The sequence below is a fragment of the Aulonocara stuartgranti genome (assembly GCF_965226115.1).
Source record: "Aulonocara stuartgranti genome assembly, chromosome: 9".
Taxonomy (NCBI): domain Eukaryota; kingdom Metazoa; phylum Chordata; class Actinopteri; order Cichliformes; family Cichlidae; genus Aulonocara; species Aulonocara stuartgranti.
The window spans coordinates 22,616,349-22,630,563 of NC_138960.1; the positions used below are offsets into that span (position 1 = coordinate 22,616,349).

General features: G+C 39.1%; 2 protein-coding genes across 3 annotated transcripts; both read left to right on the forward strand.

The window, feature by feature from the left end:
• Window positions 1-186: 186 nt before the first annotated feature.
• On the forward strand, window positions 187-3,409 carry chmp4c (charged multivesicular body protein 4C). Its single transcript, XM_082546245.1, has 5 exons — window positions 187-592; window positions 1,418-1,595; window positions 1,962-2,070; window positions 2,177-2,303; window positions 2,720-3,409. The coding sequence occupies exons 1-5, from the start codon at window positions 403-405 to the stop codon at window positions 2,779-2,781; spliced, it is 666 nt and encodes a 221-aa protein (XP_082402371.1). The 5' UTR covers window positions 187-402; the 3' UTR covers window positions 2,782-3,409.
• Window positions 3,410-3,605: 196 nt separating this feature from the next.
• gimap4 (GTPase IMAP family member 4) lies at window positions 3,606-12,466 on the forward strand (the record flags this gene model as incomplete). Of its 2 annotated transcripts, XM_082545883.1 has the most annotated exons (3): window positions 3,606-3,742; window positions 7,193-7,960; window positions 9,226-12,466. In XM_082545883.1, exons 1-3 carry the CDS (start codon window positions 3,712-3,714, stop codon window positions 9,228-9,230), a joined length of 804 nt encoding a protein of 267 aa, XP_082402009.1. In that variant the 5' UTR covers window positions 3,606-3,711. The 2 variants fall into 2 exon arrangements, with proteins under 2 accessions (XP_082402009.1, XP_082402008.1); XM_082545882.1 differs by lacking the exon at window positions 9,226-12,466 and having other exon boundaries at window positions 7,193-7,968.
• Window positions 12,467-14,215: the final 1,749 nt, after the last annotated feature.

The following is a 14,215-nucleotide window of genomic DNA, read 5'->3' on the forward strand; positions in this document are numbered from 1 at the left end:
ATTTCATTTATCCACATTTTTTTCACAGTAAATAAAATTCAGTTTTTTTCTGGTTTTATCAGCTTAATCAACATATCTGTTTGTACAACTAAATTAAAACGTTAAAACAAGATATGATGCACTGTTGTATTATCCCGTTTGGAGAGAAAACACGGAAAAGACGCAAAATTTAAGCCCTGGTGGAAACGGGAGGTAAGGCGTCAGGTATCCAGACGTCACGCAGGTATCTGCGAAAGGTGTGGCGAGAGTTGTGTTCACGGCTTGTTTGAAAGAACACAAAGCCGTCGAGCTGGAATATCTGCCCGCAACACACCCGCCTTTGGAGAAAAGAAGCTTGGACGATCGTTCAGACTGTTTTGCTTTTTAGTTACCAACAAAGTTTACCGCCCCCAAACAGCCAAAATGAGCAAAATCTCCAATTTGTTCAAGGGGGGCTCGAAACACAAGTCGAAGGGAAACCCTTCGGCCCAGGAGGCCATCCACAAACTCCGGGAAACAGAAGAAATGCTGACAAAGAAGCAGGACTACCTGGAAAAGAAGATAGAGCAAGAAATTGCGATAGCCAAGAAGCACGGCACGAAGAACAAGAGGGGTATTTATATTTGTTTTTATGATGGTCTGAAAAAATGTGTGCACCTGTTCCTCCACCGAGGCCAGGCCAGGACACACTACGCCTCCAGGAAGTCTTATCTTGTACACTTCCATATTTTAATCTTTTGTCCGGGCAAATATCAAAGAAAAGGAGGTGGTTTATGGGCCTTTTATATCTCATTTTACATTTCTGTTGTTCTTGCTTAATAACTTGATGTGTGGTAGCAACAGCTCATGGGTTAAACCGAAGACACAATGTCTATATAAACAGAGTTTATAAAACCTGACTCTTATTTCTAACAAGTCTTTTTTGTTTTATTTTTTTACAGTGAAAATCCCATAAAACCTTTAAAATGTACATTTTTGGACTCTTGCGACTACAAATGTACCAGCTTTCATAAATCCTAGTTCACATATCAAAAATTTAAGGTGGATGACTCTTTTGTTATTTAGATAAATGTGCAGGAAAGTGTTAAACAACTCTTAAATGTACAGTGACACAACTGTGAATACTTCCCTCGCAGTGATTGTCTTCAGTGTGTCATTGACAATGCCTGAAAATACAACAGGTTTCTAACAAGTAAAACAACAAAAGGTTTTTATTAAACCTGAAAGGTCCCTTCCCTCAGAGCTGCACCCACAGCCCTGGGTGGCATGGACTGTTGTCTCAGCTGCATTGGTTGTTGACTAAGAATAAACGTCACCCTGTGAAAGGGAGGAACCCTGTCTTTTGTTTGTTTGTTTGTTTGTTTTTGTTTTTTTGAGGACACATGACACTTTTGGAAATTTAACTGCACAAGTGACTTCTATGTCCTCTCTGTGTCAGCTGCCCTGCAGGCCTTGAAGAGGAAAAAGCGTTTGGAGCAGCAGCTCACCCAGATTGATGGCACGCTCTCCACCATCGAGTTTCAGAGGGAAGCTCTGGAGAACTCTCACACCAACACGGAGGTCCTGAAGAACATGGGCTATGCTGCCAAGGCCATGAAGAAGATCCATGAGAACACGTAAGAAGCTGCTCACACAAGGCAGAAACCCCCCTGAGCTTTGGTCTTACTTTCCACCGGTAGTCCTGGCTTGGTTGTGTTTATGTGCAGAGATTGTTTCCTTTTGAACAAGGAAACATGTGACGTAAATTCATTTATGAGCCATATTTCAGAAGGAAAGCTGCAACATACAATCAAAAATGTATAATTAGTCAAAATGATGAATAAATCCTAATACTTCTTTGGTGCAGTTTCAACACTACTGAATGTTGTGTGTGATAATTGAACACAGAGAATCTCAAACAGAATTTAATTAAGAAAGCAAGTGCGGTGTTTTGAGTGAGTGAAAACCCTTTCACCTTCTTTCACTCTTACTCTCATTCTCAGGGATTTGGGGAAGATCGATGATCTGATGGCAGATATCACCGAGCAGCAAGACGTGGCCCAGGAAATCAGTGATGCTATCTCCAGACCTTCTGGGGAAACATTTGATGAGGTGGAGACTGTCTTAGTGTTTATAAAGACTTTTTTTTTTGCACAGATATTAAAATATGCTTGGTATTTTGCTGTGTGGCACGTGCTCACCTTTCTTTTTTTGTTAGGATGAACTGTTGGCTGAGCTGGAGGAGCTAGAGCAGGAGGACCTTGAAGAAAGTATGATGAGTATGGGCGGACTGCCCAGCGTTCCCAGCTCCAAACTGCCTTCATCAAGATCCAATGAGCGCGCAAGTAAGTTTCTAACAACTGACAGATCTTACATGTGATGGCCACTTTCACACGCTTGCCTGCAAACTGTAATACTGTCCCAAATTAAAAAAAACAACAACCCACAATATTTTTAAAAATGTATCTATTAAATTATTAATTTTAAGCATATTTCTGTTAATTTGATCTTTAGTGTATTTATTTGAATATTATAAAATCCAATTATAATCGCGAAAATGTAATAATGGAAACTGATTGTTTTTTCTCCATTGTGAAAAGGTGCTGCAGTATATGCACACAACAGATTTTAAGGCTTATTATAAATACATTAAAGGAGAAGATTCTTTTTGCCATCAGTAAAATAAAAAAATTGGTTGCTGGTAAATTTCCCATGTTTAGTCCACAGCATTGATTATTAATTGTTTCCTCCTTTTTTACAGCAACCAGGAGAAAGGTTGAGGAGGAAGATGACATGCACATGCTGGCATCGTGGGGAACTTAAGTACACTAAGGCAGCCTGTTTCCTGAAGAAAGCATACACAGAACTATAAAAGGATCTTTCTCACAGTCTTTTTATTATTATTATTATTATTATTGAAAGCCATTTCAATAATGAAGAGCAATATGTTGTTTTTGAGTAAACTTTCAGCTACATGACTAGTAATATTTATCAAGAAGTGAAGGAATAGGTTTTTGTTCCCATGTGTGAGGGGTTTTTTTGTTGTTGTTTTTTGTTTGTTTTTTTTCTTTTAATGGAAAGTTATGGAATGTCATTTCTGCCACTACAATAAAAAAGATTTGCCATATACAATTTAGTGTTAATATCTCAAAATTTGGGGTTGTGTATCTTAAATGTCTGAGAAAATAATTTTAACTTGAAAAATAACAAACTTTGACTTATGGATGGAAATTGTTTGCCTTCTTTGTCAGAAACAAACGTTCATAGAAACCATACTAATCTATGACAGAAAATTTTTAAAGGGTCAATGAAATTGTAGCTAGGGCTTGACTAATGCTTTTATAACTAAGGGAAAAAGTGTACTTTATTCAGCTGTAAATAACTTCTGCATTAATGTTGTAAATACAGGCTATTGCTTTATCCCTGTTCCACAATAAAAGTCTTATACATATCTCAAAGTGTTTATGTCCTCTTTTTCTAAAAATAATAATTATTAAAATTTGATATGTAGCTATGTATTCTTGTGGTTATATTATTTTCGAGTCTTAAGTAATAACTAAAAACCTTTAAAATTGAGGATATTTGTGTACGTTTTATGCATCCGGTTTTTAAACGATGTGCCTTTATTTTGAAATCAGGGACCGGAAGTAGTGTATTTGCATTCAGATTATCCGGTAACTTCTGTCATCAAGTATTCCGGCGAACTAGCCGCCCAAAGACAAACTAAGACTATAATTCGGAATTTAACGGAACATGGAAGCGAATAAACCAGTTCAGACCTCAGGTAAGATTTTGATTTTATCGCAACTCAAACAACTTTAGTTTGTGTAAGTTATCAAATAAAGACGGGGCGTTTCCGGGACTGTCAAAATTAGCATCAACTTAGCAGTTTCGAAGCTAAACGTCCGAACCGGATTTTGACACGTTTCACTATATCGGCAAAACACAACTGAAACGTATTTAAGGTTTATAAGAAATACTTTTAAACCACAAAGGCTGTCAGTCATAAATCTTAAACTAGATGTTATCGATAACTGGAAACTCAGTTTCCGCCTTAGTTTAATATTTGAAACATTTCCTTTTCACAGTAAATGTATTCAGCACACCAGCAAAGGTTTTAGTACATCAAAAGTGTATAAAGTAGAGCTTAAGGTTAATTTAGGTGACTCAGCTAAGAATGCGTGGGAAAACACATTTTAGATAACTAAAGTACAAGTCAAAAAAGATGAAGTAACTTAAAAATGTGGACCGGGAAGGAAATAAAGTAACCATATATAGTAAATGTATAGGTTTATTTTATTTGGAACAAAATCTTCGTTAAGTTGGTCGATTTTGCTCAACGCAACCGGCCCCAGCAGGCATTGCTGCATAATTTGGGAGGTCTACGTGACTGTGACTCAGTCGCCTTCACGACATGTTATGTAGTGATGGGATTTCCGGCTCTTTTTAGAGAGCCGGCTCTTTCGGTTCGGCTCACTAAAAAGAGCCGGCTCTTTCGGCTCCGAACCGGCTCTTCAGGTTGTTTTGTTGCTTTAATTAACTTATTATTAACAATAATATAAAATTATGCACAAAAAGAATTACTAACGTAAAACAAAGTGGTTTTATTTATATACCGGTATGTTTATATATAAATATATGCGGTGGCCCCTAGAGACAAAACACGTACAAACTCCGAAAAACATTTCTAGCATGAACTGAACTTCCAAAGCAGAGCTACTAGATCACTTAAATTACACAATTGAAAGCATGTGTGTATTGTTTGTGTATTTATACACAGGCACTCATATATATTCAAATAATTTAAAAAAAAGTTCATTTACCTGTTACTACCACACACCAAATCCGGTTGTTGGTACTTGGTGGCTTGTGTAGCCACAAGATACCAAAAGCTCCACACTGCGCCCAGCATCCTGGAGCACTTCTGTTGTCTTTTGTACGTGTTTTGAGTTTTTATGTGCTTCTGAGTTTTTACATGCTTCGGAGTTTGTACGTGTTTTGGAGTTTGCACATGCATCAGAGTTCGTACGCGATTTGAAGTTTGTATGTGCTTTGTCTGTAGGGGCCACCGTAAATATACTTTTATTTATTCACTCCACATAAAATGTAATAAATAAATCATATAATACAAAAATAAACTATTCACATTTCAACTTTTAACTATTTAAATTTTCAGCTTTTTCCTTTTACAAATTTAAAGTGAAAACAACACAAAACACTGCAAACCACAACACAATTAAATATAAATTAAAATATCAAAACAAAAAGAACATGCATATTCTCTGTCATATGGGCCTGGATGAATAAACTTTCTGAATCCTTTATCATCTGCAACCGAAAATAGTTGTGGATGATTACTATACCTTTCTAATGTCACGTTTTTGTCCCTGGCTCTCTTTCTCTCTCTCTCTCTCTCTCTCTCCCTCTGGCTCTGTTCCTGCTACTGAGTGTAACTACCGCCCCTCCCCCCTCTGCCCATCGTAAAGCACAAGGCTCACGTGCAGGCGAGAGAGAGAGGGTGAGAGAAAGAAAAAGAAAAAAAACCCCACGTGACGGCTCGCGATAAGGAGCCGGCTCGCGTCGTTCACGTCAAAGAGTCGGCTCTAAGAGCCATTTCGTTCGCGAACGACCCATCACTAATGTTATGAAGGCAACCGACTTCTTTAAAACCTCTTGCATTTTCCCTCTAACAGATACCCCCTCGTTAGTTTTAACAAGTAGTGTTTGCTATTTGAAAAATACTTAATAAACTTTTAAAAACTGAAAAAAGAAAAAACGAATGCTTTTAAAGCATCAAAGGTACACCGAAACAATTAAATGTTAATCCGGCACACTGACTCATGTACCGCTAACGTATTTCGGTCCGACTGAGCGCAATTGGGTAGACGTATTCACACGTTTACCACGGGTTTCAGGAGGTAGAGCAGTTCATCCATCAGTGGAAGGCCGATGTTTTGATACCTGGCTGCTTCAGTCTGCATGCCCAAGTCTGTATCCTGATCCTCATGTTGCTTTCTGATGCATCTGTGGGAGTATCTGTGTGTGTTGTGGTTGGGGCAGCCAAGAAGACTGTGAGCGAAGCGGCAGAGAAAGCCACAAAGTGGCTGTGGATTAAGAGGGCTGATCCGTGGCTAGCTACTGGTACGCAAGTCGGGGCCTGATCACCCTCGGCTGGGTCGCCTGGGTGAGGGTGTATGATGTTGCGAGACCCGAAACACCCGATGACCCCAGGATACATCATTGAAGATGCGTGCCAGTCCATCCAGGACATGTTTCTTGCATAGTGTGTGAATGTTAGAAAAAAAAGTGCTTGTATGGAGGAGTGTGAATGAGGCATGGTGCATAAAGAGTACTGAGATGCTATGTAAGAGCCAATCATAGCATACTGGGTGTATACCATTAATCAAGTCTTAAAACCAACAAACATAAGTTCAGTTAGTCATTGTGACATCCACACAACCTTTAAGCTTTTTGTTCGTACAAATTATATCCCAAAATACATTAATGATATATACCAGAGTCAAAAGATATAATCATTAAGGTGTATAGCAATTATAATACATTTCATGTTGACATTTTTTTTCACAATTTTATACACAGAGTTTGGTCCATATTGACATGATCGCATCAAGCACTAGCTGGAGCTGCCAACTGCAGATCCCAAAGGTGCTCGAATTGAGAACTGCTGCTTACTGGATATTTTCTCTTTTTCGGACCATTCTCTGAAAACCCTAGAGATGGGCTTGTGTGTGGAAAATCCCAGTAGATCAGCAGTTTCTGAAATAGTCAGACCAGCCCATCTGGCACTGACAACAACTTTTAAAGTCACTTGAATCACCTTTCATCCTCATTCTCACGCTCTGTTTGAACTTCAGCAGGTCATCTCGACTGTGTCTGCAGGTCTAAATGGATTAAATTGCTGCCAAACGATTGGCTAATTAGATATTTGCATTATAAGTTGAACATGCTTTGAATGAAACCCAAAGTTAGGTATTTTTATTTGTTTAAATGTAGTGAATCCTGTTAAGCCAGTGGTGGCTTAACAGGATTCAGAGCTAATAAGCAAATTTTTGCATAATAAATAAAATAAAATTCATTTGAATATTTTTTTTAAAATTTAAAATAAATGCAAAAAAAATTAAGCATGCAATAATACTAATAATCATGAGTATAATGACGATAATACAGTTATTTGTACTGACACTGTCTTTTTTATGATTTTTACGGACCGTAGCTGGACAAACCTCTGGACCAGACGAGGTGGCCAGAAAGGCAGGAGCTGAAGCCAAGGAGGCCAACCGCCTGGATGAAGTTCGTCTGGTGGTGTTGGGATGGAGGTGGCCGGGGAAGAGCTTGACAGGCAACACCATCTTAGGCAGAGAGGAGTTTCATTTAGAGCGAGCTGCTGAGTTCTGTGTTACGAGGCAGACAGAGGTGCAGGGACGACAGGTGACAGTGGTGGACACGCCAGGATGGTTCTCTTCCCAGGATACTCCGCCTTCCTATAAACAGGAGTTAGTCAGGGGAGCCTCTCTTTGCCCTCCAGGTCCACACGCCTTCTTGCTCGTCATCCCCGTTGGCATGTTCACCGAGGTGGACCGTGCTCGCATTGAGGAACACGTGAGCCTCTTTGGGGAGGATGTGTGGAGGCATACAATTGTGGTGTTCACCTGGGCGGATGTGTTGAAGAAAATCTCCATCGAGAGGTACATTCGTAGGGAGGGTAAAGATCTGCAGTGGTTGCTGGAGAAATGTAAGCGGAGGTACTTTCTTATTAACAACTGCATATTTGGGGAGAATCCCCAAGTGGGACACTTAATAGAGAAGGTGGAGAAGATGGTGGCAAAAGAGGGTGGGCACTACAATCCAGAGGAGGCGAAGGAGAAGAAACCTGTAGATGAGAACCGGAATTCGTCCAAAGAGGCAGAGGAGCTGGGAGCCCAGCCCAAACAAAACTCTGGAGTGGGTTTGTCAAAAGCTAGAGAGGTGGAGGTGCTTTCAAGTGAGTGATGGGCTCATGTCACAATGGAGGACATTTCTATGTATTAAATATCACATGAAGTTCATCTGAGATGAGCTTCTATAAATATTTTTAATCATTTAATCATATTTAAGCGCTTGTATGTAAAAAAGGAATGAACCCACACAAAACTATCACCTGACTATACAGTTTCCTTCAACTCCACGGAGCATTAAAGTTTTTAATGGTTGAATTTTTTTTAGTAGTAAGCATTTGTTGTCATCAGCATTGTTTTTGGTCACAGCAAGTGGCCCTTTGAGCAAAAGGCTCTAAAAAAACAGCCACTTTATCTGCTAATCATAGGTCTCAGTGATGTTTACTGCCAACAGTCTTTTCTGCAAAGAAGATGACAACAACTGCTGGATGGCAGTGGCTGATTTTGTACTGAAACTGAAGAGTTAATAATTGTAACAATTTTTTGTTTCCCAGCTACAAAAGGTAAGCAGGCAGTTAGTTAGGGCATGTAATTAGCTTTTATTGGAGTGGTCCTCTACACCAAGCCCAGTTTTTCATATTGCCCGCCCCTGTATTAGAGACTGTCTCTGGCAGCTAAAGTGTTATACCTTTCCTTCAGAAGTTGAAAGAGTCCAACTTGTGTTATAGTGCTAACTCCAGTATTGAAACTAAAAATGGCTGCCTGTTATCACAGGGATCAGTATGGGCTATGAGACCACTCGTGTAAGTACGGTTGGTCCATGTAATTAAGGGAGAGGTAACAGAAATCAGTCCATTTTCTCATTATTCCTGGCTATTTGACAAAAAAAAGTACTTGTAAATGTACATGTATGTAAAAAAAAAAAAAAAAATCTTCTTTTGACAAGCTTTGAGCTACAAGATTAAACCTAAACAACAGAGATGCAGGCTGTAAAACCAAACATGGAGCTGAATGTAAGGTAGAGTCGGGTAATAATTATCTGTGGGCTCATCACTATGAAGAGCTTAGTTTTATTTATTTGTTATAGATGATCACTGCTTTAAGGAACACATTACTCCACACAGGTACCTTAAAGTAGTCTTGTTAGCCTGTTTCATCTTATCGCTGCTTTGTGGTATGTGTGGTTTAGATTTCAGATTAAATTATAATCCTTCCTCTAGGTTTCCTATAACTGAAGAAGAGCAAACCTAGAAATATCCTTTTGTTTTTAACATCCTTGTCGTAACAGTGATGTCGTGACTGTGCATGAAAATTAAGCTTGTAAACTGGAGTCTTGTTATAAATTATTAACAGACTGTGTGTTTGGTTCTAGATTAACGAGACATTCATGGCTGACGGAGCCTCTAACCCACGACTAACGAAGCCTCTTCCTTACTGATCTGATGGAAAAGCCGCTGTGTGTTGAGAGGAAAAAAATGACAAAAAATAGCAAAACAACTGAAATGTTACTGAATGTAAAAATCAATGTGATATATTTATTGTATTTTTTTTAATCAGTCGTGGACATTTTTAAGGAGCTCAGTGTGATAGAGGAGGCCTTTAAGCCCTTTAGTTCATGTTGTCCAGAGACTTGCTGTCCCGCTTTTACCCAGAATTAATTCTGGTTAATCTTACTAGGTTTGCAATACGGTCTTGTGGGGGGTGGTGTGATGAAATCTCGAACAGAAACACAAGTTGTTACATAGATATTGCCAAATGTAGTGTGTACACTCCTTACCGGATACCAATGGCAGAACTGCACTACTAAATTGTCCCTGTAATATCCTGTTGATTACTGGTGAGGGGAATTGCTTTGCAAATAATTCCCATTTGTTGTGACCAAACTGTAAATGTGTTTCTAATGTTGCATTATTACACACACACACACACACACACACACACACACACACACACACACACACACACACGTACATATTTAAAGCACTTGAGCAGTTACTGTTTTTTTTCTTTTGTTTTGTTTTTTTGTGGTTGTTTTGATGTGTTGCCTTAGATGATTATCTTGTTGCAGAAGGATAATTTAAAGGAAAGAACAACTATTACTCAATATACAGGTTTTGGTTTAAATCATTTTCCAGCAAAATATGAATTTATGGTTAATTGTCTCATAGCAAAGTCAGTGTCTTTGGGTTTGGGGAAAAGATTCAATTTCAAGGTGTTTCCTTTGTTTCTTATAGATTTAAGATTATGTTTCCAATAATCTGAGAGTACAGAATAAGTAGGTCAAACCGGCTACCAAAACTCGGGTTGAACAACTTGAGGTAGTCTTGAGGAGTTTCCGGTTTCGCCAGAAGTTAAGACATAGATTTCCACAGATGTCTAAATCAAGCCTAATGCTTTACTCTAGGAATGACAGTGGTTTGAGACTGCAGCATGACCATAATTATTCTGAGCGTTGCAATGAAGTTGTGATTTTGTTGCCTTTGAGATGATGGTTTCAAAGACAGGGACCAGGTCTGCAACCGCTCACAGTTAGTTGCCGTCCTCAAAACATCTTCCTTACATTTTCCTAACTGCTCTTCCAGTTCAGGGTTTCGGGGGAGGCTGGGCTTATCCCTGCGGCTACGTACAGTTTGGTAATAATTATTTGATCCACTGCGAATTTGTAAGTTTGCTGAGTGGTTTGAGGTCTGCAGACTGGCTAAGCCACTCCATGGGCCTTAAAGTGCTTCTTCTTTAGCTACTTCTTTGTTGCCTTGGTTTTGGGTCATTGTCATCCAAGACCCATCTTCAGTGTTCTGGCTGAGGGAAGGAGGTTTTCGTCCAATATTTTATCGTACTTTGCTCCATCGGCCCATCAATGCAGTGAAATCATCCTGTATGCATAGCAGAAGAACAGCCCCAAAGCATAATGTTTCCCCCTCTGTGCTTTACTGTGGGAATCATGTTCTTTGGGCCATATTTGGCATTTCTCTTCCTCCAAACACGGCAGGTCGAGTTGATGCCAAAGAGCTCCATTTTGGTTTCATCTGACCACAGCACCTTCTTCCAAGCCTTCTCTGAATCATTTAATTGTTAACTGGCAAGTTCTAGATGGGCCTGTACCCTGCAGGTGCTGCAAAATGTCAATCCATTATGGTGTAATGTGTTACCAACAGGCTTTCAGATTCATCAGGGGATCAAAAATCATTTCCTCTCAGTACATTTGACTTTGGGATGAAACTCATGCAGACACAGGGAGCACATGCAAACTCATGCAAAGAACAGTCCCAGCCAAATGGTGCTAACTACTACACCATGCTGCTTACTGAAAGAAAATGCTGACTTGTTTCCTCAGATGTTTTATTTTGTGCCATAAGGATATAAACAGTGATTTGGAAGTTCAGACTGTAGACATAACTTTTGTTTGTTTACAGGAAAATGCCTCCGGGCACAGTTATCTTTTTGTTTGCAGAAAAACACAGCCTGGTTCCAGCAGGGTGTACAAGCATGATGTAAGATTCCCACCTCTTTGTTTTCTAGGTAGTACTACATTGATTCATAGATTGTAGTACTGTAGGCAGGCCACTTTGGTCTTTTGAGACTCATTTAGTACCTTTTCAAGGTGATCTTAAAATGATAGAGTCAGCTGTTCCATACAGGCATTTAAATCTTCTTTGAGTAGATGTATAACTCCTTTTATAGTCCACAAACTTTACCTGAGTCCTCCCTGGGTTTAGGCCTTAAATATTGTTTTCTCTCTCTCTCGCTCTCTCTCTCTCTCTCTCTTTTTTTTTTTTTAGGATGTTGATAGATTTGCGTTGGATTAACCTTCATGCTGTTAGGTATTACCAGAGAAAGTGTTAGTTTCAAAGTTGGCCTTCAATCTTCTTTAAATGTCACGGGTCAGTCGTCACTTCTGGCTATAAATGAGGAGCGTGAGCGAGATAGAAAACCACGTATATACTTCAAGTCCTTTGTATTTATTTATAGTAATGAATGAGTACAATAAAAATAACCACACACTCTCAGATATACACTATACCTGTTTAATCCAGTTTGGGACAATACTGACGTGTTGGTTGAAGTTTAATGCTGAAATCTGATATGTACAACAGATCTGCTGGCAACCAATCGTAAACAAGCACCTGAGGAGTAGAGATTACTGACAGGTCATGCTAGCACAGTCAGATACAGTTACTGCTACAGATGTGTCACTCTTGATTTACTGTCTCATATGTAAAGAAAAAAATTTAAACACCAATGAGTATATGATTTAAAAATGTTTTAAAAAAACCTGACTTAGCACAAATACATGTATGTATGTATGTATGTATGTATGTATGTATGTATGTATGTATGCATACACAGGATGCTGTAAGAATCTCCCGAGGCATGAAATCCACCTTGTAGCAGTTCTTCTGGATGCTTTGATCCTGTTTGATCTCAGATGCATTTCTCACTTAAGCATGTGAATCTAGTTACTGCTAAGTAATTCATGGATGAAGAGTCACCTCTCTCTATACTTTGCACTCCTGTTACACTATATGGAATCAGCTGTAATTAAACTGGCATTACTTCAATGAGAGCTACAATGTCTGTTTTTTCTGTCAAATAAATGTATATATTGCAATCTACGCTGTCTGTAGCCTGTTTCTTGAATGTGTGACAAATTAATTCATTTTTATAACAAGTCTTCAGTGATTTGTTAAATTAGGTATTATGGCCAAAGTTTCATAGATTGTTAGGTGTGGACCCAAATGCAGACTCGCCATGCAAGGAGATGGGGGGGAAAAAAATCAACAAAAAATGAATCTTTATTTAAGCTAGCCTTGGACTCAATAAGCCCCCAACTAATACATAAGTCCATTAAATAAACTACCAAACTCAATCCAAACATAAGCAAGGAAGCATACATAGAAACACGGCAAGATGCCAAAGTATATACAAAAAGAGGGCAGTTAAAGGAAGTGAGAACAGCTGACACTAATGAAGACAAAGGAAGTAAAACTACAACAAGGAAGACTTGAGCAAAAGGTTGCCAAAATAAAACAGGATATAAAAAACTGGGAACAGATGAAGACTTAACAAAAAAACTAAATGACACTGGGCAGCCTATTTCTAAGTAAATACCAACATCCCTTCCAAACAGGCCATACTTGTTCAGTCTTTTTCCTGAACAACTATGGCCTGCTTTGTAATTGTACTGTCTTGAATTTCAACATTTAACCTTCAGACCTGCAAGAACCCTCTGCTTTTATTTAATGTGCTCTCACTTGCTGATGATCAGTTAATCAAGTGCATTTGATCAGCAACAGCTGGCTGGCTGGAAGCACTAAGGGTGCACTTGTTTTTTCATACACTGCTTCTGCATTTGATGTTAATCATTGTTAAATAAATAATTGAACAGTGCAATCTGTCATGTGTTGTTCATTTGAGGTTGTGTTTTAATAATCTTAGGACCTGTGGATTCAGAGGATTTGTTTAAATACTTCCTAGTATGTCAAACGTTAGAAAAAGAGCGTACTTACTTTTAGACAGCAGCTGTCTGATTTATTTTCCTTCACGGGCAGCAGTTTTGTTCTCTGTTTTGCCCACTAGATGGGAGTAAATCACCACAGAGGTGACCAGCAGCAGGATGATTCACAGCTGTGACGTGACCTTGGCCACAATAGAGCGATTAACTCGATTTGATGAATGTAATTGCTGGCTGTCTAGCTATTAACACCCGCTGATTACTGTTTATAGGTACAACATGCCGGGCTTGTGTTTGTGCAGCACACTCCATTGGTTCTTCAGGCCCTCTTTGAGGCACACACAGCACTACTTGTATTAGATAATCTGAATTCTGTTGTTGTTCTTTGCAGCACTGAATCAGTCTCTGTAACAAACAGCTGAAGTCTGACACCTCTGCCTTGCTCCTTCGGTAATGTTTCCCCCCTTACTCAAACCTTTTTCATGCTTTTTTTTTTTTTTTTGCTTCTAGCTTGCTCAGCTTGTCTCCATCTCCCCTCTGCTGTCTTGTTTGCTCAGCTTTCTCTCTGTACTGCTGTAGAGCTCCATCTCCTCAATCTGCAGTGAGGCATTTCCAAAATCTACCTGATCCAAGGGTTTCACATAAACCGAGCGTGCAGCATTTTTCACTGTCATTTAAACACAGGTGTCAGAAAACTTCATGGCCAAACAAGATATTCAATTTTTGGAATGCCTCAGCCCAGGGGTGTAGATTTGGTTTTGACATTGGTGGGGACGGATGATTCAACCACCGAACCCTGACCTGTTTCTTTTTTTTTCTTTCCTTTATGTCTTTGCTTCTTGACCAAAAAAGGAGAAATATACTTGCCTACATATGCTATTCTACATGCTTTTAAACAAAAAAAAAATGT